General features: G+C 51.1%; 1 protein-coding gene across 6 annotated transcripts in view; it reads left to right on the top strand.

Annotated features, from left to right (window-relative positions):
• KIF25 (kinesin family member 25) overlaps positions 1-18,479 on the top strand; it is a 70,442-nt gene extending 51,963 nt beyond the window's left edge. For 2 of the 6 annotated variants that reach the window (XM_054493059.2, XM_054493064.2), the window contains 7 exons: positions 4,249-4,323; positions 7,359-7,508; positions 12,199-12,375; positions 13,713-13,864; positions 15,604-15,795; positions 16,204-16,359; positions 18,211-18,479. In XM_054493059.2, the coding sequence (XP_054349034.2) occupies positions 4,249-4,323; positions 7,359-7,508; positions 12,199-12,375; positions 13,713-13,864; positions 15,604-15,795; positions 16,204-16,359; positions 18,211-18,380 (1,072 nt within the window). In that variant the 3' untranslated portion in view covers positions 18,381-18,479. Of the gene's footprint in view, positions 1-4,248; positions 4,324-7,358; positions 7,509-12,198; positions 12,376-13,712; positions 13,865-15,603; positions 15,796-16,203 lie in introns of all 6 variants that reach the window. The other 4 variants (XM_054493061.2, XM_063666858.1, XM_054493063.2 and 1 more) reach the window with 4 other exon arrangements.
• The last annotated feature ends 8,039 nt before the right edge of the window (positions 18,480-26,518 follow it).

Here is a 26,518-nt window from a genome sequence, read left to right on the forward strand (position 1 = left end):
AAAATGTAAGAATTTGTGCAACTTGCTGTCTATCTATAGAGGTAGGGGAGACTTTAAATCTCTGCAAGAATTTATTCTGGGGTAATATTGTTTAGCATTCAGGATCATCTTGTTTTTATAAACAGTGGAGCATATGGTTCTTATGAAATCAGAACACTGTTGGTTTTTATAACAGCTTTTTATGGAACTAACGAATGTCAAAATATTTTATTTCCATTCTAAAAAAAATTCCAACACTTTCAGCCCTTAACTTATTTTAAAAATAAATTTGTATGAGGGGAAAAGTTCAATTTTACTATTCAGAAAAAATATTAATAGGTCCAGGGTCAGAAGAAGGTTATTTTCTAAGTGAAATAAAAATATTATTTAAAAAAAGACAAACCAAAAGTAATGCCACCGATCCAAAATGCAAGGAGAAAAAGAATAAGTCATGTTCATTGTTTTGAGAATAATTCATTGATCAGGAAGCTGAAGGACTCTTGGCCGTGTTCTTGTAGAACAGGAATTTACAATATGATATTCCTAACTGATACATTTGTGTTAAATTTCTATAGTTGTTCAAGTTCAAGCATTTTTCTGAGCACCTATTATGTGCCAGGCACCCTGTTAGACACAAGGGATGTAGGTGAGAGGAAGGCAGCACTTTTGCCACCAAGACCTAGAGCTGTAGGGACAGTTCCCGGGAGGCTGCGCTGAGCTCAGACGCCACCAACACAGCAGTGGGGCAGGAGGCAGAGATGGGGGAGGCCCTCGACCTGGGGCTCGACAGCTCAGCTAACCAGGAGTTAACCAGGCAGAGAAAAAGGGAAAGACGGCCGGGGGTGGTGGCTTACGCCTGTAATCCTAGCACTTTGGCGGGCAGATTGCCTGAGCTCAGGAGTTCGAGACCACCCTGGGCAACATGGTGAAATCCCATCTCCACTAAAATACAAAAAATTAGCTGGACGTGGTGGCGCACACTTGTAGTCCCAGCTACTTGAGAGGCTGAGGCAGGGAGAATCAATTGAACTAAGGAGATAGAGGTTGCAGTGAGCCGAGATCGGGCCACTGCACTCCAGCCTGGGCGACAGAGCAAGACTCTGTCTCCATAAAAAAAAAAAGAGAGAGAGAGAAAAAGAAAAAGGGAAAGGAGATTCCAGGTTGGGGGAAAAATGGTCAAAGTTATGGAGAAAAAGAATGAGAATGACAGGCTCCAAGCACAGGAGCCTTGGGTGTGGCTGGGCATGACTGTGGGAGGTGGGTGCTGGGAGTGCCAGGTCCCAGGGCCAGCTTCCCACTGGCACCGGGACTGGCACCAGGACCGCCCCTCCTCCCCGGACAGCCGCGTGGGCAAGGCCAGCTTCCCTCCACATCCCCACGGAGCACGAGGTCAGATGCATGGGCTGTTCCGGTCCGTGGGTGAGAAACGGGTTCTCTGTGTCGCGTCTCTTCAGAGCGAAGTTGAGTCTTTTCGTGTGCTTCCAACATTCACATCTTTTTTTCTGTGCATTCTTCACTTCTCTACAAGGACTGACCTTTCCCTTCTCTATTTCTAGGAGCACTTGATAGAGCAGAGATATTTAAGCCGCCACTACTTTCTCAGTCTGTTGTTTGCTTCTGGTGTGTTTGAGCCACACGAACGTTTTTACGTGATCGTAGGTAAAAAGGCTGCCAGGTTCTAGAAGAACCTACCCGTGGACTCTGCTGGGACACGCACGGCCGGGTGGTTTTCATTAAACTCGTGGTCTGTTGGGAATGTGTCCTAGTCCATTTTATAAAGAATTGACCCTATTTTATCTTTTTAAATCTAATCATTTACTGCAACGCCACTTATTTTTAAAAATATTAATTTAAAATAATATTTTAAAATTTATTTATTTAAAAAAAGGATATTGAGATGGAGTTTTGCCTGTTGCCCAGGCTGGTCTCAAACTCTTGGGCTCAAATGATCCGTCCACCTTGGCCTCCCAAAGTGCTAGGATTACAGGCGTGAGCCATCATGCCCGGCCTGTAACACCACTTATTAAAACACCTCTCTCCCCACTGACCTGAGATGCCCCTTTATCTGACAGCCCGTTGCCACATGGAGTTGCATCTGTCTAGCATTTCCCCCTCTTCCTTCAGCCTACTTACTAATTCACGCAGCAAGACCAAGCTGTCGTAGATAGAGTCTCAGAGAAGGTTCCAGTGTCTGAGCCCGTCCCATCCCAGTTCCTCTATTTTCCAGGGCTTCTTTCTATTCTCGTTGTTTTATTTTGCCAAAAAAAAATTATAACAAAACTGTGGAGCTCCAGGAAAAATCTGACAGCATATATAGTATTTTGGGGGGGATTGAGGTAAGTTTATAAACCAGCTTTGGAAAAACTGGCATCTTCATGAGTTGACTCTTCTATTCAGGAACATGCCGGGACTTTTCACTTGTTTGAGTTTAATCATGTATTTTCAGGAGGCTTTTTATCATTTTCTTCATGAAGGATTAGAACATTTCTTATTAAGTTTATTCACAGGCATATTTTTGTTGCTATCACTGATAGAGTCTCATCTTCCAACATGTCTTCTAACTCTGTTTGTATATATAGAGGCTATGGATGTTTTCACATTAATTTTATGACCTGCTGTTTTGTTAAATTATTTTATTGATTTAGTAATTTTCTTTGTCTTTTCATTTTGGATTTCTCAGATGTATGGCCATATTAGCTCCAAGCAGAGATTGTTTTACCTTTTCTGATTCTTATGTCACTAATTGATTTCTTTTGTCCAACTGCATAAGCCAATCATAGCTCGATGCAATATTAAATAGTATTGCAGGTAGTTGGCATCTTGGACTTTTCCCTCCTATTACTGGGAAAAACTCCAGTATTCTTTAAAGGTAAGATGTACACAAAGCCTAAAATATTTACGATCTAGTTTTTTCAGAAATAGTTTGCCAACCCTTGCCATAGATTAGGAAATTTAGAAGGTGGCAACCCTGTGCAGTGTAGATGCCATGATGAATCCATGATGAATTATTATTTCTAAAATACCAACTGGAAAAAGTAACTTACTAGACAATTAAGGAAATGCGAACACTGACTTTTGGATGGTGTTAAGGAATAACTAACATTCATTTTTAAGGCATGGTCGTGGTAATACTGTTGTTATGTTTTAAAGTCATAATCCTTTACAGATGTACTGGCCTTCCCAGATGACATGGACCTCAGGTCAGCTGCGGCGTGAGAAGCAGGCCAGGGCTAGGTCTGGAGCCGGGCGATGCTCACATGGGGCTCACTTTTCTATTCTTTCTACTTTTGTATCTTGGTGTATTTTCTGAGTGAAAAGTTAAAAAAGTTCTCAGCCCTGAGCATCTTCCCACACGGTGCTCACCACACCCTCTGCATCATGCACGTGGCAACACCTCATAAGGGTCCCCCCTCCGTGTCAAATTAATGCCGCTGCTGGAGACAACTTGGATCAACTGAGCGTCAGGACACACTTGAAAATGAAGGAAGGAAAAAACTTGGTTCCAGCTAAGTCAAAACCTGTAGTTCAGGAAACTGAGGTTCACATCAAAGCATACCTGACCAAGTGCAACCAACCACCAGTGCTGGGCAGCTGCCAGGGAGCCTGCTCTCTCACCGTGCTCCAGGCTTTTTTCAAATTGTGCAGGAAACGGCATTTTTTGGACATTGCTTCCTATTTTATGTGTACCTGTTTATAGACCCAGAACCACATGAGGTTTCCTTTTCAGAGCGGACATCCAGTCCCATGATATTGATTCAAGTTCTGCTGAACTGACCTGGGGCCTAGGAAAACAAGATTTTTAAGAGCTTGAACCTAAAAATCAAATGTTATATATCAAATATTGCTCAGAGTGGGATTTTTACATTGTGATTACTGGGCCCTCTAAAGTGGAGCTAATTTAGTTATGGGATAACTATATCCTCCCTCTGTCCCTCTCTCTCTCCTCCCTCCCCCTCCTCCTCCTCCTCCCTCCCCTCCCCTCTCCCCTCCCCCTCTTCCCTCCCCTCCCCTTCCTTCCTTCCTTTCTTGCAAGCATCTGTCACTTCATTTATGCTTGTTACCTTTTCATAGCAGAAAGTGCTATCTTTACTCTTTATTAACCTCTGTTATCTTGAAAAATAACACAAATTAATCTTTTGCTGAAGAATCCTGATGGCGTTGGGGGGATGGAAAGTACACGGGGCATTGTGTTCCCAGGTTTCTGAGTCTGCATGCTAGAGCAGCTTTCTGCTTCTTCTATTAATGCAGCATTTTCACTTTGTCTCTCAGGGTTTACGGTCCAGCAGAGTCTCAGAGCGCAGTCTTTGGAGATGTGTGCCCCCTACTCACGTCTCTCTTGGATGGGTGAGTTAAAATATTTTTAAGGCCAGTCATCATAGTTACATTTGAATATAAAGAAGCCTCACTGTGCTGTGGAGTGAGAATGTAGCATTAGAGTCTGAGCATTTTACAGCACTGCAGAGCACGCCCATGGGTCACCCAGCGTGGACTCTGCTTGCATCCGTGGAGACTTTCTGCACCCTGGGAAAAGGAGTGAGAATGATTTGGAGAATGCTTGTTAAATGAGCATATCCACCCGGGATTCCAAACTCCACTTTAGTTACAGTGTATGTGGGCTTAAACCTGTGAGTGCAGCTGCCATTCTCTCTGGGATTCCAACATTTCAGAATTTTAAAAAAATCTGTAAGGAATGTTAATGTCAGATTGAGGTACTTTTCCCTTTGGGAATCAGCCTTCTATTCTTGCAATATACAACTACTGATGTCAAAGGCAGCGGGCTGTAATTTAGGAATGAAGAAGTTTTTTTACTTAATGGAGACACCTTAAGCCAATACTTTGCACTCCGGGGCATTTTGAAGAATCTCAGTTTTGTGGCAGAAGTCCACATAAAGTTCCTGATGAAGACTTACTTGCATTTGTCCAGCAAAGGCTTCTGCACAGCCAACCTCAAGGAACCTCAAGGACCTAGAAACTGTAATTACACAGTGTGCTGCGCGTCCCAAAGGCACATGATCTGACGAGTAGGGTCAACTCAGGAAGCTCCTGCGTCTGACCACGCACACACGCGGGGCCGCTCCGCCAATCATGATGCAGTTGCTGCTTCAACTCTTCCTCCAGAAGGCTGGAATTTTTATACCCATCTGAAAAAATGGTTTTGAAAATGATAGGGGAGTCTCTTTTTAAGTAGGCATCTTTTAAGTAAGCAGATTCCAGAAATAAAAAAGACATCGTGGTCACAGTGACCACTGCCAGAACTGCCTTTCCAGGATAATGCGAGACAGATGGAGTTAGTCTGAGTTCTGAGTCTTGTCAGCAAAAAGAGTCAAACTCTGTAAAATATTGGGAGAGATTTATCCTGAGCCAAATATGAGTGACCGTGGCCCATGACACGGCCCAGGAGGTCCTGAGAGCACATGCCCAGGGTGGTCGGGCGCAGCTTGGTTTTGTACATTTCAGGGAGACATGAGACTTCAATCCAATTCATTTAAGAAATACATTGGCTCGGGAATGTCTGGGTTAAGATAAAGGATTATGGAGACTAAAGTTCTCATTTGCAAAGGAAGCCTTTAGGTAGCAGCTTCAGAGAGAACAGAGCATAGATGTTTCTTATCAGATGTAAGATCTGTGTCGATGTTAAGGCTGGAGGGTATCATGAGGCCTGTCCAGCCTCCACTTCCCGTCGTGGCCTGAACCAGACTCTGAAGTTAAATTTTAGAGTGCCCTGGCCGAGGAGGAAGTCCATTCAGATGGCTGGGGGGCCTCAGAATTGTATTTTTGGTTTACAGCTTCCTTCTCTGGGAAGTTTCCTTTTACTGTTCATTCTTAAATGGTTGAAAGACTCCTGTAAGAACCCATTTATCTGTTGTAGTCAAAGATATTCTCCACACAAAGAAATGCATGTAAATGAACTCAGGGAAGCTGGAAGAGATATAGCCTGAAGTGGGGTTTTGTTATGAATGCCTTGAGACTTTATAATCCTGGAAGGAAAACTCACAGGATGGTAACGCAGAGACCTGATCAGCTTGGCAGGACCATGTGGTTTCCAGGCTCTTGTGGCTGGAATGTAACAGTCAACCCTAGTGACTCAAACCGTCAGCCCCAGGACTGGGCTCTGCTGCTTTTCCTATCCTTTTCTAGGGGAGATTTGGATGTCAATCAGAACACTGTCTTGCAATCATTTTGTCAAAACAACAACCTTTATTTGTTTGACTTGTGGTGGCTACACCACGTTAAACTGGTATTGATACATCGGAGTCACAGTTGACCAGTTAAGTCAGAATTTCTGAGTGCAGGACTTGCTGAATCTCCCCAGATGACTCAGACGGGGGATCAGGGCTGGAGATCCTGCTCTGAGGCATGAACCCACTTAGCATCAGGCCAGGTGGACCCATACCTTTACAACCATGAACATCTTAAACCTCATGACTAAGAAGATGATTTTCTATCATACTTATTTTAAATATTCTTCCAAATATTTCTGATCCTCCCATTGACATTTTGGGCTAAATAGCACAACTGGAAGGAAATGTAGGGATCTGTTGGTAGTTCTTATCTTCTCTGAAATAAGCTGCAGTCAGCTAATTGAGAGTCTTGGGGCCGAGAGGCAGCAGGTGCTACTGTCACAGAGAGGACCTCAGTACATGTGGATTGACTGTGGACATGAACACCTCAAAGTCTTTTCCAATTACAAAGTACAAAATTTTTTTTTTATATGAAACATATACAAAAATGGCTCATGCTTGTAATCCCAGCACTTTAGGAGGCTAAAGCAGGAGGATCCCTTGAGTCCAGGAGTTTGAGACCAGCTTGGCCAACATGGCAAAACTCCGTTTCTACTAAAAATACAACAATTAGCTGGGCGTGCTGATGCATGCCTGTGATCCTAGCTACTCGGGAGGCTAAGGCAGGAGAATCGCTTGAACCCAGGAGGCAGAGGCTGCAATGAGCCAAAATTGTGCCATTGCACTCCAGCCTATGTGACAGAGGAAGAATCCGTCTCAAAAAAAAAAAAAATAGATAGTTACAGTGAAGGTGTGGGGATTTAGGAAGGCCTTGTTAAGGTCAGAATCCCGGTGTGAATGCTGAGCTGGTGGATGGGAAGATGAAAACACCCAGGAGAAACCGGGATGGATGAACCCACGCTGTGTGTGTGTCAGTGCAAATACCGTTTAATCCAATGTCGTACAACAAGATAGCAACAAGGATGGATTATGCAAAAAATAATTGTAGTTAAATGAAAACCTAATTTATAAGAAATTGAGTAACAGGGGAATAGGAAATGAAATTTATTGAAGTTTCTTATACAAGTGAAAATTTTTCCTGGAATCTTCTTGGCACCCACTTGTGTTTTGCTGGACTGAATCTGCTCTGAATTTTAGGTACAATATTTGCGTTATGGCGTATGGACAGACGGGCAGTGGAAAGAGCTATACCATGCTGGGACCCCATTCGGACGATGGCCCTGTTCTGCCGCTTGACCCACAGAGTGACTTAGGAATTATCCCTAGAGTGGCTGAGGAGCTCTTCAGGTACTGCTGATGGTGATGAGTGGGGCAGAGAAATATGGCAGGGAAGCCAGGCGGTCAGCACCTTGGTTATCACGTGGGAAAAATTATTACCATATGAAGAAGGTGATCAAACCCCATAATCTCATCAGATACATTCAACACTACCAAGTGCTTCCACACTTCTGGGCATTATTGCTACCAATTCCTGTGATGAAATTATGTTGAAATTCTATCATTAAGACTAAACTTTATTTTTAAAATTTTTAGAGACAAGGTCTTGCTTTGCTGCCCAGGCTGTAGTGCAATGGCGTGATCTCAGCTCACTACAACCTCCACCTCCTGGGTTCAAGCGATTCTCCCGCCTCAGCCTCCCGAGTATCTGGTATCACAGGTGTGTGCCACCACGCCCAGCTAATTTTTGTATTTTTAGTAGAAACGGAGTTTTGCCATGTTGGCCAGGCTGGTCTCAAACTCCTGACCTTAGGTGATCCACTCCCCTCGGCCTCCCAAAGTGCTGGGATTATAGGCATGAGTCTCCGTGCTTGGCTAAGACAAAACTTCTTGAAAGAGATCCCGAGTTAGAGGGTTCCTTAGGCAGGGGTGGAGGTGGGGGATGGTGAGGGATGGAGGTTTTCTGTCCTGGAATGGGAAGCACATAGGGAAAACTCCCGTCCTTCCGTCGCCCTTCCTTCTGCCGCCATCAGGAGTGCATGCATCCGCTTCTCTTTAGGGGTCCAGCCAACATGGCCTGCGAAGATGCTCCCGACCCGTTAGCACGTTCTCGAAAGAGACCCACTGCCCGTGTCATGATTTCACCAACACAGTTGGTTCTAGGGGAAAAATAATAGTAAAAACTCGTCTCAGCAGCCAGGCGAGGTGGCTGACACCTGTAATCCCAGCACTTTGGGAGGTCGAAGCGGGCGGATCACAAGGTCAGGAGTTCGAGCTTGCATGGATGGTGCATGTCATTACATATTCGACCAGTCATTTTTACTTCTGCTAAGCAAACTCTTTGAGTTTCAGAAACAAACGCTGAGGCAAGAGCACTGGGGAACTGAGGTAGAAAAAACAAAGGCTAAGGCAAGAGCACTGGGGAACTGCGGTAGAAAGCGGGAGAGAATGGTGGGAGTTTCAAGACCCCCCACCGCGTTTCTTCTCGTCTGTGAGAGCGGGGACACCTGGTGGAAGGGGGCGATGCGGTGTGGCAGCACGTCCCGGACGTCGGCTTTGCAGTGTTCCCAGTGTGAGCTGCACGCGTCCTTCCGAGGCCGTTTCCTCCCTCAGCTGGGCTTAGAGATGCACGATGCACAGCCGGTGAGAGCAGGCGTCTTACATTCCGTGGTTGCGTTTCCGTTTGGCTCTGGAATTTACCGACGGAAGCATATCCAGGACGGCAGAGGGCTGCTGGGCGGGGACGGCGCTGCGGGGGAGGGGGGAACGGCGCTGCGGGGGAGGGGGGGATGGCGCTGCGGGGGGGGGAACGGCGCTGCGGGGGAGGCGGGGAGGGCGCTGCGGGGGAGGCGGGGAGGGCGCTGCGGGGGAGGCGGGGAGGGCGCTGCGGGGGAGGGGGGGAGGGCGCTGCGGGGGAGGGGGGGGACAGCCCTGCGGGGGAGTGGGGAACTGTGCTGCCAGCTGCCGGGGCGGGAACTGAGCTGAGGGAGCGCTGGGAAGGGCTGTTAGCAGCGTAAAAGTGTTACGGAAGATCCATCAGGAAGATGGCCAGGCGGCTGCGCCTCTCCAGAAACCGGATAATCAGCGTTACCAATGGTCCCATCGCATTACTGGCAAGCGTTTCAGTCGCCTCGTTTCTAAAATGGTTTTTCCGTTTTGCTGTTCTGAGTCTCCGGTGCTGTGCGTCTCCCTCCAGGGCACAGTGATTTGCGGCACTGGAATCCTCAGTCTGAGTCTCAGAATCTCTGCTTTTCCAAGTGTGTGGCCGCGGGCAAGGCCCTACTGTCCCTACACCTCACTGTCATCGTTTGCAGAAACGAGAATAGGAGCAGACACGGACCGTGTTCCCTCCCTCATCACATCCACACACGACCTGGAGAGGGGTGCGCTGGGCCAGGCCTGGGGGTGAGCTTGGGTGTTCGTGACTCAAGTTGCAAACGGCCCTTTGCCCAAAATGATACAAAACCACAATGACATCAGTGCTGATATCAGAGATAGTTTACAGGAACCCTTTACCCTGAAAAGGGCTACTCTTAGATTGCTGAAGTCACCAGATAAGCCATTTCCTGTCGTTTTAAAGTAAATAAAATGCTACTGCCTGGATTCCTTGGCTCTGCACGCCTCTCTCCTTCCTTCTAAACCTGGTTGTTGACACCGCCTCCTTCCCGACTGCTCTCCGCTGTCATCCTTATCAACAGGAGTGTGTGATGTTTCTCCACCTGCTGCACACCGTCAGAGGCACAAGGGATCCAAAAGTGCATGTGATCAATTTTCTGCTTTTAAAAAGTCTAGATTGGAAACGGGTAATTATGACCCAGTAGGAAATGGGCAGGAACAGATGGCAGAGACAAAGCATGGCCCCGCCCCTCCCCGCCCCAGAGAGTCAGGGGAGCTGCGTGCATTTGAATCACACTGTTCATCGCACTACCTGGAGTCCTTTGCGTGTGTGTCTCGCCTTCTCAACACTTTGCTTCTTAAAGGCTAAGACTGAAGCTTGTGTTTTTCACCATTGTCCCTAGAATCTAGTCAACAGCCCAATAATTAGTTGTCGGAAATCTCTCAAATTAACTCCTCAGTATTACGTAATTGAGAAATTTCTAAATTAGGTTTTGTGACATTCAAAGAGACAAACTGTCACATAAAGGATGGGCCCAAGTGTGGAGGTTAAGTTTCTGGATATGTGGTGCATTTTTGCCTAATGTGTGGAGAGGGGGAGAATGTAAAAACTCTAGTTTAGGCTGGGCGTGGTGGCTCACACTTGTAATCCCATAACTTTGGGAGGCTTAGGTGGGTGGATCACCTGAGGCCAGGAGTTCGAGACCAGCCTAGCCAACATGGTGAAAACCCGTCTCTACTAAAAGTTCAAAAATTAGCCTGGTGTGGAGGCGCATACCTGTAATCTCAGCTACTCAGGAGGCGAAGGCAGGAGAATCACTTGAACCTGGGTGGCAGAGGTTGCAGTGAGCTGAGAATGTGCCACTGCACTTCAGCCTGGGTGACAGAGCGAGACTCTTGTCTCAAAAAAATAAATAAATATAAAGTAAAATAAAATCTGTAGCTTAGCTAACTTCATTTTTCACTGTTACACACACTCTTCTTAGAGTGTTCTCAGCAAATCCCAGTGCTGAACCTGTCTAATCCAAATCTTGATGCTTTGCCAATAGTGATTTTTACCTTAATAGTTTTACTTACTTTCTCTTTCATTTGTCTTCATCATTTTTTTTACTGTTTATCGTTAGAAGACAAAACTCCTCTAGATCTGGATGAAAAACTCAGCCTGGCAGCGCCTGGGTGGGAAACATCCCTGCTGGATTTTCCCTCGTGTACAGACAGCATCCTGTCACTCGGGACTTCCCACCCATTTCTCAGAATAGCCTTAGGAACAAGAAAAGCACAATGCTCACCATCGGATTGACATCACTGTGCAGGTGGTAGAGAGGCAGCCAGCCACCTCCAGCAGATAGAAAGAGGCCTTTGTTATTTGGTGACAAGGTCGGAAGGGGAGTTTTGTCAGAGATAAACCAGAAAGCCAGAGGGAGGAGAGAGGAAGGGAGGGAATCCAGGGTTAGCACTCACCTTTTTCTTGTTGTGGGATTATGGTTTTATTTCTCTCTCTCTCTCTCTGTAGTATCTTTATTTAAAAACATTCCTACAAGTCAGCACATAGTTCTTTAAAACATGGAGCAAAATAAGATGTGCAGCTGCTTTTTGTTTTTTTTGAGATGGAGTCTCGCTCTGTCGCCAGGCTGGAGTGCAGTGGCATGATCTCAGCTCACTGCAACCTGCACCTCCCAGGTTCAAGCGATTCTCCTGCCTCAGCCTCCCCAGTAGTTGAGACTACAGGCACGCACCACCACGCCCAGCTAAGTTTTGTATTTTTGGTAGAGATGGGGTTTCACCAGGTTGGCCATGATGGTCTTGATCTCTTGACCTCGTGATCCACCCACCTCAGCCTCCTGAAGTGCTGGGATTACAGGTGTGAGCCACCGCGCCGGGCTGTGCAGCTGCTTTTTAAAGAGTCTGAGCTGGTTTTATGGGTCTTGCAGGAAAGTTGCAGTTGGAAGGCGTAAGTGGAATTGGAATAAAGAACTCTGGACTCAAGCTTCCCTGAAGTGGAAAAGTTTTAAAATAAACAAACCCCATCACTGGAGAAGTGCTAGAGGCCCGAACATCCTTGCAGCTTGCGTTGGGTGTCTGCAGTGATCAATCAATGGGGTGTGGTAATTGCTAGACCACAGCCATGTGATACTCAGGCTTCTTCGCCCTGTGTGTTTAGAATCCTCAGTGTACTAGTTGCAAAGGTGTTGGTTTAAATATAATTCTGATAAAATAACTGCTCCCAAGACACGTATTCACCCTACAACCTAAATGGCACACCCTATTTCCCTGAGTGATCTTGGGGTGTGTAACGTGCAGCGCCCTGCTTGGACCCCAGCAGTCTTACTGAGCGTCCTCTAGGGCGTCTGGGGCTGTGATTGGCTTACACTGAAAATCACTCTGTGAGACTTTATGTAAATTTCTCTTGTGTGTCTTCCCGCAGACTTATTTCAGAAAATCCCTCAAGAAACCCAAAGGTTGAAGTCTCCATAGTGGAAGTTTACAATAATGACATTTTTGACCTTCTGGCCAAAGACAGCATTGCAGCAGTGTCGGGGGTCAAGCGTGAGGTGATGACAGCCAAGGACGGACGGACAGAGGTTGCGCTGCTGGCCTCTGAGTGAGTACTGCACCTGCCCCGTGCTGCTGGCCTCTGAGTGAGAACGGCACCTACCCCTACCACCTGGTCAGGAGGCTGCACGTCTCTAAACGAGCTCCCCACACCCAAGGATCCCAAGGAGAATTGGCCATGGTGGCCCGATCAGTGCTTCTTGTCACTGAATGGCTCCTTGTGTGTTTTCATGCTTCGTATGTGTTGCACAACTCTCAATTTGCTGTAAGAATGATCTTTCTTTAAAGGTGGCTATGTCAGGATGATGTATTTGTTAATTAGCTGGAATGAGTGATCATTTCACAATGTATTCGCATATCAAAATATCAAGGTGTATACCTTAAACATATACAATTTTCAAATGTCATTAATATCCTAAAGCTGTTAGAGATAAAAGTAAAAAAAAACAAAATATTTTTTACAATCAAAATTAAAATAAACAAATAAATGTATCTTTAAAAAAATCTTCATAAGAGCCCCTTGGATGGGCATCATCCCATCTCACAGATGAGGAAGCAGGCTTGCAGAGGTGAAAGAACTTGCCCACCCCACTCAGGCTAGGAGAGATGAACTCATCCACATTTGTAAATATCAGTATTTCATAGAATACAATAATGAATCCTCTTGTAAAAGTGAGGATCCCCCATATTAAGTATTTTCCTCAAAGTTCCCTATTTTCAAATCCACATGCATGTGCTGGGTTTGCCCCAGTCGGGGTGCAGCTGGGAGGTGACAGAGGGAACCCTCCCCATGAGTGAGGGCCTGGTCAGGCTGCCCATCCTGGGCCCTGGAGGCAGCAAGGGAAGGGCCCGCCAGCCATGCTGAATATTTCACAGAGCTGAAGGAAATCATCCATGCAGCCCTGATACGGTTACACAAAGTCACCCAAAATTTGAGCCTTTGACTGACAGACTGTGATGGAAATGTTATCTCTTGCTGATTAAGAGCTCTGATTAGCAGTCATATCTCATCCACTAACATGGGGAAATGGGTTAAACCTTTATTTCGTAAATCAGATTTGATACACAAAATATTTTTAAAACATGGTTCCTGGAGGCTCTAATAAATAAAGGAATAGGTGATATTGAAAAGGTTAGCAACTTCTGATTTTGTTCTGAAACAGTCCATTATTTCAGGGTCAGCAATTAGAGATGCTATAGGTTGGTTAGGCCTCAAAAGGAAAAAGTTTGCTTTACCGTGTTTTATTGTGCCTGAGACTGGCTTCAGTACCCCATTGGCACATGTGGCTCATGTGAGAGGCTTCCCTGAGCCGAGGAGGCTTGGAAGTCGCCTTGGGTAAGGGGGGCTGCCCTCGCTGTGTTCTCCACTGCTTGCCTTGTCTGTAGGGCTGTTGGCAGCGCCTCGAAACTGATGGAGCTCGTTCGTGGAGGTCTGCAGCTCAGGGCAAAGCACCCCACCCTGGTGCACGCGGATTCCTCCAGGTCTCACCTGATAATTACGGTGACTCTAACCACAGCCGCCTGCTCTAACAGCACTGGTAAGTCATCATTTGTGCTTGGTCAGTGGCAAGTAATAGAAAAACCCACTTAAGAAGAAAAAAAATCAGGCCGGGTGCAGTGGCTCACGCCTGTAATCCCAGCACTTTGGGAGACTGAGGCGGGTGGATCACCTGAGGTCAAGAGTTCGAGACCAGCTTGGCCAAAATGGTGAAACCCTGTCTCTACTAAAAATACAAAAATTAGCTGAGCACGGTGGTGTACACCTGTAATCCCAGCTACTCAGGAGGCTGAGGCAGGAGAATCGCTTGAACCCAGGAGGCAGAGGTTGCGGTGAGCCGAGATTGTGCCATTGTACTCCAGCCTGGGCGACAGAGCAAAAACTGTCAAAAAAAAAAAAAAAAAGAAGAAGAAAAATCAGCATGCCTGCAGCATCCAAGGCTTCTCATGGGACCCAGCATGGGAATAGCAGCCACACCTTTTCACTCTCTGCATCCCAAACCCAAAAGTCCAATGGGATCCTAGGCTGAGAAGAAAAAATGAGAGTGGGAGGGAGGAAAACACTCTGCTAAATAAAATATAACGCAGAAAGAAAAGCAGGGCATAATACACCTTGGGATACATGCATTTGTCATGGAAGAAACAATGAGTGTAATTTCAGTTTAAAACCAAAATTTCAAACTACGTAGTATATAAAATGATTCCAGTTATGTAACAGAAAGAACACAGGCCTGTGAAACCTGGGCTGCAACTCTCAAACTTGAGCTGCGTCCAATTCCCTGCAGCAGGTGGTGGGAACTAATAGCAGACACCACCCACGCTCAGGTTCAGCAGGGCTGGGACTGGACCCGGAATGTGCGTTTCTGCAAGGATGCGGCTCCGGGGACCACACCTGGAGAGCCGCGGGTCTGGGGCCGGAACATGAGACTGTAGTCCCATCGAAATCTGGTCTCAGTGGGTTGACACGGGAAAGGCCATTTCTCACTCGTATTGAAGGCCAGTGTGGCTGAACATTCCCCATCCTTCTTGCCACCATGGCACTTGAAACATTTGGCCTCCAAGGTTGCTCGGGCAAGGGAAGGAGAGGTGACGGGAAGGTGCTGACAATAGCCCCTGCCAGCCCAGAGTGGGCCACAGCTGGGCACAGGGCCTTGTACCCGCAGGGGCTGGAAAGGCACAGGCGTGTGATGTTTAGGGAGCACCAACAATCCTACCAAAAACACTCCCGATACAGGGGAGGTGTGGCTGCCAGTGGTGGTGGGAATAAGACTGGATTTCATGTCCTTTAAAAACAATTGTGTATACTTTCTATGTTTTGCACAGTGAGTAAATGTTATTTTGCTTTTTTAAAAACCCTAAGAAGTTTGTTTAGGAATACACACTACAAAGACATTTGCATTAAAATGAAGAGCCCTTTTGTTAGGATTTGTGTGGAAGATTGTCAAACAGATTGTAGGATTTATTTCTAAAAGGGCTCATAGATTTTCTGAGTGGGATTTTAATTAACATGATTATCAAGTCTTTCTAAGAAGCATTATTTGATTTCCTTTGGGCCAATTAGGCATTAGTTCAACCTTCCACAGTGAAGAAAGCTGCTTTCTAACTTGTGCTTTCCCCCAGAGAAGCCACTATCCCCTGGACCTCTGCAGAAATCCCACTTCTTACTGAGTGGGAGGTGTGGGCGGGAGGGTACAGTTCAGAAACTTCTCGGGTCTGACCGAGGCAAAGCACAGCCTCATGGCTTCATGCAACTGTTTTCCTCCTCATCGCTCCCTTGCAGCAGACCAAGCCTGCAGTGCCACCCTCCCCAGGGAGCAAACAGAGGCGGGAAGGGCAGGAAGGGCCGGAAGGAGCCGCAGAGCTTCTCAAGGGGCCTCGGCTCCACAGCCGGTTCCCGGGAACCCCGCAGGGTGTGTGGAGCAGGTGCAGGCCCGACTGCAGCTCGTGGACTTGGCCGGCAGCGAGTGCATTGGTGAGCGGGGGCAGGCATTTCCCTGGGGGGTGGATGCTGCAGAAGCCTATGATCTGATAGAGCTGGATGTGCAACCAGGCAGCCCAGGAAGCTCTGGGCGAGCCAGGCATTTCCCCCTCCACAGGTGAGTTCCAAATCCCGTTACATTCTTAGGGATTGGTTCTCTGACCCCAGCAACCCGAGAGTTGTGTTCCTCACACTGGCCCTTTGGGAAGAGAAAACCTGAGTTCCCAGCAGGAGCTCGCTTTGAGCTGTGAGCAGAGCATGAAAGACCCTTGCTCTAATGCCTGTCCCATCCATGGCCTCCCCTCTACCTGCCTGAGAGCCGCTCCTCCGAAGGAGCCGGTTTTGCTTTTCCTGCCTCTTTTCTTGGTGCAAATGGTGATGGTGCATGGCGGTCCTGTCCAGGTATGTCTGGGGCGACCGGGTCAGCCCTGAGGGAGACGGCGTGCATCAACCGCAGCCTTGCGGCCCTGGCAGACGTCCTGGGAGCTTTGTCGGAGCACCGCGACCATGTCCCATACCGGAACAGCAGGCTCACCCACCTCCTTCAGGACTGCCTCGGTAACCGTTTTCCCCAAAATCCCCCAGGATGGGGAACCACGTACCCCAGGACACGTGCACACAGGTCTGGCCTGCACGTCCTCGAGGGCCACCCGTGCACCCCCTGCACCTCCTGTGCCCTTGCTGTGGCTAGCTGGCACTCCCACGGGACAGTGGTCGTTCTCCTGCGCCGTCTCGCCTTGGCCTGGTTGCTTGCTTCTTCGGTCTGTGTGTGACTTGCCTCCTGGTCGGAGCTCAGTTTCTCAAGGGTGGCAGCCCTGGCCTCTCTCTTCACCAGGCGTCCCCCAGGGCAGCTGAGGGCTCTCTAGGCTGCTGCTGCATGTGTGGCCTGGGTCCCTCCGGCTGTGTAGACCTGCTTAGGCCGCAAGTTCCTTGGGTCTTTTGGGGGCAGGTGCCAGAAGCCTGGACGCAGCAGATTAAGCACCATTGCCAGGTGGGGCACAGGCGGCCCCTGTGTAGAGTCATTCAGCTGTGGCTGGATCTGGGCTTTGCGGTTTTTGGGGAGCTCAGTTAGTGCCCCCTCCCCTGACTCAGACTCCAGACTGGTTGAAAGGGAGGACCCGAGGAAGCATTGCGGCTGTAGAGTGGCCTCTGCCAGGGCTGGGCTTCCTGACTCAGGGTCCGGGCAGAGTCCCCCAGAGGTGGCCCTGGGCCCTGTAGGCCCTGTTCTGAGAAATGGCCACTGCAGGACGGCAGGGGCACGTGGCCACCACAGTGGGGGGCTCCTCCTTCCTGGGAGAGCCACCCTGGGAGGTGGTGGAGGGGCCGCTGGTGCTCGGGGCTCGGGGAGGCCGGAATGTTCCAGACACTCTCCCTGTCTCTCATCGTGGGGTGTTCCCCCTCTCATGACAAACTGGCTTCCTCCACACGGTGAATAACAGGGCTGTTCACAGGAGCCTATTTTTGGATTCTGCCTCTAGGAGAGAGACCACCTGGTACTCTTGGATTCTAAAGTTCGCAGCCCCAGTAGAGAGACAGGGCGACCTGGGTCAGGTGCGCAGCCCACCCGCGATCTCAGGGGTGGCACCGTGGGGCACACAGTGCCCGAGAGCCAGCAGGTCCCTCATGGAGCCCCGGCCTTGGCCTCTGGGGTCTGCACTTTTCCTCCCCCCTTAGCTCTCCCTTCCTTCCTTTTCCATTGTTTTTGGTTTTCATCTGTACTGCTTAACCCTCGTTACGGGTCCTGACAAAGAGGAAGAGACAGCATTCCCCAGGAGGAGAAGTCCTGGGCACATGGCCCCTGCCCCAGGGGGGCCTGAGGGAGTCACAGGGCCATGGGCCGTGAGCAGCAGGTGTGGGTGTGAGGGAGATCTGGAAAGAGCAGTCCCAGGGGCCCAAGCGTGCCGCAGGGTCACGTGCAGACTCAACCTAGAGCTGACTTCATGCCTCCCAATTCCCGGAACACAGGAGTGTGTGTAGCAGGCCTGCAGCTTCCCTGGGTGAGGGGTGCTAGCGACCGGCTGCTGACCCTCCCGGACCCGGGTGAGGGGTGCTAGCGACCGGCTGCTGACCCTCCTGGACCCGGGTGAGGGGTGCTAGCGACCGGCTGCTGACCCTCCCGGACCCTGATGAGGGGTGCTAGCGACCGGCTGCTGACCCTCCCGGACCCGGGTGAGGGGTGCTAGCGACCGGCTGCTGACCCTCCCGGACCCGGGTGAGGGGTGCTAGCGACCGGCTGCTGACCCTCCTGGACCCCCTGTTCCAGGAGCCTGCCAGACGTGGCCACTTTCCCGCTGGGGCGCCGGGCGGCCCTCTCTGCAGCCGCCCATCTCGGGCCCTGGTTGCCGGCATGTTGGCACTTCCAGATGCTGCTCTTCTTTCCAGCTTGCATGTTGTTTTTCTATTTTAAAGGAGGTGACGCGAAGTTACTGGTGATTCTCTGCATTTCTCCCAGCCAGAGGCACCTGGCGCAGACGTTGCAGGGCCTGGGTTTCGGGATCCGAGCTCGGCAAGTCCAGCGAGGCCCTGCCCGAAAGAGGCCGCCCAGCTCCCAGACGGAGGGGAAGAGGAGGCCGGATTGAACGCATTAACGAGTTTTTCTCCTAAAACTGTGTTTCTTGTCGTTGCTTTATAATGCATATGTGCTTAGAAATAAACAGGTTTCACGTGGACTCAATAAACCTGGCTTTATTCCAAAGCACCCTCATGAATGTGGATGGGACCTCCAACTCCTGCCAGACCATCAGGCAGGGCAGGCTTCACAGAGGAGCTCCTTGCAGAGCGGCGGCCACCAGGTGTCACAGCAGACACTCGCTGTCCTCATCAGACTCTCCCCAGAGGCCACCCTGGGCCCTGAAGGCCCTGCCCCCGGACACTCGGGAGCCGGCATAAACGGCTGTGGGCAGGAGGGCAGGGGCGTGAGTGCCCCACAGTGGGAGCTGGTCAGCCTGGGCCCAGTGCGGACCCCACCTGTGAGCTCTGGGAAGGTGCTGCTGGCACGTACGGCCCCAGAGCCACCAGACCTCACACAGAGCTGCCACCTCTGCCTCCTCGAGTTCGTGCTTTTCCTTCCCCCCCAAGGCTCCCTCTTTCTTCACCACTGTTTTTGGTTGTCCACCACACTCCGCATGAGGAGCTGTGTCAAGGAGGGAGGGGGCATCTGGGGACAGCCTCACACCTGTCGTCTCATTTGACACAAACGCAGCCCCCAGGATTCCCCACCACAGGCTGCAGGACCAGATGGACTCTGGTTTCCATGGTGGCTGTGCCACCTCCCAGCTCTGCATCCCTGGACGGTTTGCTTGGCCTCTAAAGCCCGGCTTCCTCCTCAGCAAAGCCAGGTGAGACCAGAGGGTTGGGAACCTTAAAGGAGACAAGGAGCAGCTCTGGAGACTGGCCTGTGACTTCCCCTGCCGTGGGGCTGAACTGGCATGTTTAAGCCCCACCCCACCACAGGGCTCCTCTCCGCCTCACAAGGGGATGGACAGTAAAGACAGCTGCCCACTGTGTCCTCTGCTGGAAGGGTGGCCCCTGGGGCTGCCCCCATTTCCATGGGGCCCACAGTGACAGACATGCCCTCTCGGACCCAGCAGATCCAAGAGCAGGGTCCCAGGAGGAACGCATGTGCGGAGGAACGGGGGGTCACAAGCACAGACCAAGAATACTCCATTTCTTACCAGCAATCATTTTGGCTCTGAGAATTGGCTGGGAAGCAGGTTTTGGAGAGGAGTCACAGCTGGTAGCTTTCAGATGGTTTCAATGCCAGGAAAATGTTTTTTACTCTATCCTGTTTATGCGAGAGGGAGGTGAAATGTCTTTTCTAGTAGTTAGTACAAACCAAGTAAACCTGTGCCCACATGCGGCTCAGGTGAGGAGCGTGAGCTGTGGTGGTCCTGACTCATGGTGGGTTAGGAACCCCCTCCCTTCCTGGGAGCCCAGAGCAAGGGGTGGGGACAGGCAGGGGGTGTTCAGAGCCCAGTGTGCTAACAGCCTTTTCCTGTACTCCTTTTCCCAGGGCGGAGCGTTCTGCCTCATTGGGAGTGGGGACCTGGCCCAGGCTGCTGGGGTCCAGCTTTTGGTCAGGGTGACCAGGAGGGCAGGTGCATGGGGTGTCGTGCGCTGAAGACAGAGATGCTGGCCTTCTCCCTGCCGGGGAAGGACTCAGCCAAACAGTGGGGCTGAAAGCAGAGACATCCGCTTCAACTCATGGTTTTTAATATAATCGGGTAGTGATGATAGACAATAGATAGGTAGAGAGATGGTAGATGATCAGTCAGTGAACAGATGGCAGATCTGTAGATCCATGGATAATGAACTCATCGGCAGATAGATTTAATCTCATATATTAAAAAAATCATATCAATGTGTAATCAATATGAAATCAATATAAAGACATTAATGAGATATTCAAGATTCTTTGTCCACACTAAGTCTTCAGAATTGGTGTATGTTTTCCACTGACTGACAGCGCCCCTCAGCACAGGCTGGCTGCGAGCTCAGGGGCCACAGGTGGGCAGCCCACTAGCCCTGTGCTGAACCCCACAGACAAATGCCTCCATTTCGTAACACCATCTATTTTTAAGGATACCTTGATTATCCTAAAGTGAAATTATACATGGATTATATAATCCTAACAGAGCACGCCTTTTCTTAAAAAAAAAAAAACAAAAAATCAATATAATGATGTAGCTATAATATAATGGAGAAATAGGCCAGATGCGGTGGCTCATGCCTGTAATTTCAGCACTTTGGGAGGCCGAGGCGGGCAGATCACTTGAGGTCAGGAGTTTGAGACCAGCCTGGCCCACATGGTGAAACCCTGTCTCTACTAAGAATACAAAAATTAGCTGAGCATGGTGGCAGCTGTAATCCCAGCTCCTCAGGTGGCTGAGGCACGAGAATCACTTGAACTCGGGAGACTGAGGTTGCAGTGAGCCGAGATCGCATCACTGCACTCCAGCCTGGGCGACAGAGTGAGACTCAGTCTCAAATAAATAAATAATAAAAATAAACATATAATGGAGAAATAAAAAGATTTTTTTTCTGTGTATATTCACATAAGTATATTTCAATTTGTAAAAATTTCAAAACAACTACATCTGAACACACAGCGAAGTAAATGAGTTTGGGTATAAGAAGGAAGATAATATTCAATTTATGTTTATTCAACAATTTACAAATAAGGGCCAAGTGACTGTATCTGTGTGTGTGTGCATGCACATGCATGTAAAATCTCCAGGACTGTGGCCGCTACAAAAAGCAGACAGACACACAGACATGGAATTGTCACAAGTGTCCCATTTGTGACTCACAAGTCACGAGCGGTGTAGCAACGTGATATAATTTTGTACATGGTGAAAACCTCTTGGTAATGTTACAAAGTTTCAGCTTCTCTTGGTTTACACAACTGTTGCATTCCTGACACATAATGTACATTAAAACTGCAGAAATAATCCTTCCTGATTTTATGGAGAGCAGTGTGACGTTTCAGGCCTGGATCACCGAATGCAGGATTTCCACCTGTGAATATCTGACGGGGGCTAAAGCCACGTGGCCCCCGGGACAGTATTTGCTGGGTGGGCGTGTCCTGTGCCTTGTGGGGACCTGGCGTCCTTGGTGCCCGTCTGCTCAATGTCACTTGTGTCCCTTCATCGTGATGACCTGAATGACCCCACAGATTCTGAGATGCTCCCTCAGTGTCCAAAATAAAATCAAATTTCTCTTTAGGGTTGGCCCTTAGGCAGGCAGATGCCCCCGGCTCAGGAAGCCCCTCACCGGCTTGCTGAGGCGCAAAGATCCTTTAGTAGGACAGAGATACTGACGCACAAATGATGGACTCGGGAGGTGGCAGCCCTGGTGAGACGAAGCTTCTCTGTGGAGCCCGCACTGAACAGCAGCGCCCAGCAACAACCTCCGCCAGGCCCTGCCATCCTCCTTCTGACCTTGAAGGGCCCAAGCTGCTGCCATAGCGTGACCGAAGGGACAGCCTGGCTGATACTCGTGACACTCGACAAGGCTTCTTTGTGTGTTTGATGAAGTTCCTCTCTAAGCAAGGCCGGCGTTGTGATAACCAAGCTGCCTTTGTAGAGGATGCGTGGACGCCTCACCCCGCAGCCGCGTGAGGCCCACAGTGGTGCCCCTGAGACGGTCACTGTGTGAAAATGGCAGAGCTTCCCTTTGGGGAAGTGTTGGATGGGCTCTGGCCAGCCTCTACGCGGGATGGCAGAGGAGCAAGTGACTCAGGAACCTGCCAGTCACAGCCTAGAGCAAGGGCGTCTACAGAGACTGGGAGTCGGGGCAGCGGGCGTGGGGGGCGCTTGGGCCCCAGGCACCGGACCCCACTGTCTGCCACCCTCGACGCCCCCACGCTGCAGACTGGAACCCTCTGCCCCATCACAGGGCGTGCAGCTGAGTCCTCGCTTCCCAGGTTTTCGTCTGCCTCTCACTCCCAACTCCTCATTTCCTGGAAGGAAGAAGCCTGGGTCCAGTCTTCACCCTGGTCCACTTGGCCACACCCAGAGTGCCAGGGTTTCAGAGCAAACCAGCCCAGTCTCCAGGGTGTGGGGCTGCAGGCACTCACCCCACAGCTGGCCACCACCAGTGATTTCAATGGCCCATCATTGTGGTGCTGATGCGCTGCCCCTAAGAAGGGAGAGGGAGGGAAGGACCCAGGAAACATACAGAAAAAAACCCAAAACTAGTCAGTGACTAAAACTCAAAGACGTCCTATCAATTAACAGCTCTGCTCTGGGGTTGCTATCTACATGTTCATTAGCTTCTTCCTCTTGGCTCAGGGCCTTTGAAGGTGTTTAGGATCAACCCATTTGAAAAGCAAGGACGCTGAGGCTGTGGAAGTCCGCGTACTTACTGACTTGCAGTGCCTGTGAGACAGGAAGGAGCATCTGCCCCTCAGTCGTGGTCCGGTTCCTTCTCTCACAGAAGTGGACCTTTGGAGGGCAGTCCCAGCGCCACGGAGAAATGCATCTCCAGAAACACTCGTGGCTTCTGCAAACTGAGCACAACCAGACCTCCTCAGCGCTGGAGTTCAGGCACAATTGTTCATGCACGAGAGCCGCCTTATGGGGTGAGCGCGTGACTCTGATGCGAGGTTTGCGTTCCCAGGGCTGACATATCTGGGCGCTTCACAGCTGGACGAGGCATACTTGGAGGGGCGCCTTGAACCTGGACAGCACCCCTTCCTTGCCTCCCTCAGGCCGTTTGGCCACAGAACCTGTGACATGGGCAGGCTCAGGAGAGGAGAGGAGGAAGGGAAGGAGCTCAGGCTCCGAGGAGGGAAGATTGCTGGGGGCCGGGTTAGGGGTGGGGTGGGGTGGGGGCCCAGGACCCAGGGCCCAGGGCTGGGGCAGCTCTGGGTGCCAAACGTGGTTTCATCTGGAGGACACTGCAAGGCTGGAATAAAACACCCGGCCCTCTTCAGCTTGTAGCAGGTCAGAGACCGCTGGTTTTGAAGAGATTTGCTAGTGATCTGTGGGAGGAAACACTCAGCAGAGGTTTAGGCGGCACGTGGAGGCTGCACAGGGAATACAGCCCACATGGGGAGGACAGAAGACACCACAGCCATCCAGGGTGCGAGAGCTGCGACAGGCGCCTGTTAGAGTGGAACAACAGGGGCCCAGCCCCATCTCGGGGTCTGGGGTGGCTTCCCTGCAGGGGCGGCCTCTGTGCAGAGGCCTGAAGGGTCCACAGTGTAAAAGGGGGAATGACAAAGTGTCTGCCTGTGCAGGACCGTGTGATCTGTACTATAATCACCGTGTGAGGGGCGCATGCCGCCGTCCTAGAGCGTCATAGACACCAGTCCCCGAGCCTGATGGTACTCGCCAGAGGTCCCTGCGTGCCCAGAGTCCCGCCCTGGCCATCGTTTAGTGTGAGGCAGGAGGGGGCCAGATACGGTGGGGACGCCCGGCTGCCCCAGATCTCTCTTACCTGCTCTTTCCTCCGCAGACTGACTGTGCACCCCCCCCCCCCCCCATAGCCAGGAACAGGCCCTGGGGAGTGGTGGGAGGCTGCACAGTGTGGCTTGCGGCCCTGGACGCTCCCTCAGGACTGTCTGGGACCAGGCTCGTCTCGGAATCCGAATTAACGGCAGACCTCACTTTGAGAACAGCCTGGCCCAGCCCTGATACTCGGGGAAAGAGCAGAGGTCAGAGGAGGCAGGAGGAGTGCACGGAGGGCAAGCCGGGGGCCCATGTGTGGCTGGGGCAGCCGTGGCCCCCTCAGCACAGTGTGAGCCCAGCAGCCTCGCCGTGGCCAAGGCCCTGGGCCTGGGAATTTGTAATCCAGTTGCTGACTTTGCTTGGTTAGCAGAAACGGAAGACACCTCATTTGTGGAGACTGAGGTGGTGGAATGTTGACCCTGGGGGTGTTGCTGTGGGAGGCCAGTGAGCTGTTAGCCCAGTGGGCAGGACCTGGGTGACCGACGCCCTGGGGGTCTCATAACTCCCTGGACCTTCTCCTTTCTTGGTGGACCTTGGCCAAAACCCATGGACATTTTACAACTGTTCCCTAAAGTGCTAGGGACGCTCTGTAGTTTCAGTCACGCTCCTCGGGCAAACCCCGGGATGGGGCGGGGGGTGCGGCCAGAACAATGTGGTGTGGGTGGGTGGGTGGGAGTGGCCGGACGCCAGCTGCCCCTCCGCAGGGGCTTCAGCTCCATCACAGTCATGTGGACTCTGGCTCAGCCTGGGTGGACAAGGAGGTGTATACAGTTGGCACAGCCAGAGCAAGCCAGCCCTGCCCACTGAGATGCACAGAGCACTAATCCCCTGGCCCGCCCTCCCTCTTTCACCCATTCCGTGCCCATTTATCGGCTGCCTCCTGTACCGGGGTCTTGCTTTGGCACCGAGGAAACCGCAGTCAATGCCGGAGGCTCCTGCCTTGAAGATCCCAAGACCGGGATGGAGACCGATGTGCCGGATGTGTCCCAGCATGTAATGCAGGGTGGGCTGAGTGCGCCCCCCGACGTCTGTGTGGGAATCCTCACCAGCAAGGCCATGGTGTTAGGGCCTGTGGGAGCCGGTGAGGCTGTGAGGATGGAGGCTCACAGATGGGGTTAGTGCCTTTGTAAGGGGGGCCCCGGGAGCTCCCAAGCCCCTTCCGCCCTGAGAGGATGCAGCGGCCAGGGAGGGGGCCTGGACCAGGAATGGAACTGGCTGGCACCTCAATCCTGGACTTCCAGCCTCCAGAACCGTGAGGTGTGGGCAGAGTGAGTCCACACGGTCTGTGAGGATCTGTTGTAGCGACCAGAGGGAAGACACAGTGCAGCGGACACGCCGGGCTGTTGTGTGTCCTGCAGTCTCTCTGGGAGCCCAGGGCGCCTGCCCCCAGGAATCACACGTGAGAAGCAAAACACAAGGAGAGGCTGCGGGGACGTGGCCCCAGACCCCCGCTGGATGCCTCACTTCACACACCTGCCACCGTGGGGGACAGTGCCGGCCTCCCAGACCTGCGCCCCAGCCCACAGGTGGGCTTCACACACCTGCCACCGTGGGGGACAGTGCCAGCCTCTCAGACCTGCGCCCCAGCCCACAGGTGGGCACTCCACCCCTGCACTGTCAGGGCTGCCAGAGCTTCATGCCCTCCCACCACCTTCTGCTGGGCAGCCCCTTCCTCAGAGAACAAAGAGCATTTTGGTTTTTTCTGAGACAGGGTCTTGCTGCATCACCCAGGCTGCAGTGCAGTGGCATGATCCAGCTCACTGCAGCCTTGACCTCCTGGGCTCAAGTGATTCTCCCACCTCAGCCTCCCGAGTAGCTGGGACCACAGGTGCCACCATGCCCGGCTGATTTTATTTCTATATTTTTTGTAGAGATGGGGTTTTGCCAGGTCGCTCAGTCTGGTCTCAAACTCCTTGCCTCAAGTGATCCGCTCGCCTTGGCCTCCCAAAATGTTGGGATTACAGGTGTGAGGCACCGTGCCTGGCCATAAAGAGCATCCTGGAGGCTCCTGAGGCGCGTCCACCTCCTGCAGAGACCTCCATTGGAGGCTGGCCTGTTCCCATTGTTACGTGTTCCCATGTCCGCTCAGGAGGAAGCCTGGCCCGCACCCCACAGGGCACACTCCTGCATCTGGCTCTGAGGATGCGCTTCTTCCTCTTCTCCCACTGCGCCAGGCCCTGCCGCTGCCCCAACACCGTGGATGTCCAGGGCTGTGGGCGGACAATGGCCCTGATGTCCAAGGACAGACGACAGAGGGTGCAGCGAACAGGTCCCCACTTGGTGACGATGATGTCCAGTTCCTGCTGCGTGCACTGGTTGGTGACAGCAGCAGTGGCTGGAACCACACCCCTGCCAGCGGGAGGCCTGGCTGGTCACCTGAGCACAGACACCAGGGCAGAGCCAGGAGGGGACTCGGGATGAACACTGCCACACTGGGGTGGCTGGAGAACCAGGCACGGGCCGGTGGCGAGCCGGGAGGGAGCCCCAGCCTGTGCCCGGTGGCCCAGGGACCTCATCCATAGCCAGGGGATGTGAGCAGGGAGTGGCAGCCGCTATGTGACCCGAGGTTCTGAGATCAGAGTCCCCACCCTGGGCCCCGTTTTGAGGCCTGAAACTTCCATGGTTGGATGGTGATGGGGAGCCCTCCTTCAGGGAAAAAGATAAGATTACAAATTTTAAAGTATGAAGATAAATCTAAATACAGAAACATTAAAAAACCACCACATCACAAAGTTTAAAAAGCTGAAAAACACAGTAACACAATA

This window comes from Pongo pygmaeus, chromosome 5 (genome assembly GCF_028885625.2).
Source record: "Pongo pygmaeus isolate AG05252 chromosome 5, NHGRI_mPonPyg2-v2.0_pri, whole genome shotgun sequence".
NCBI lineage: Eukaryota > Metazoa > Chordata > Mammalia > Primates > Hominidae > Pongo > Pongo pygmaeus.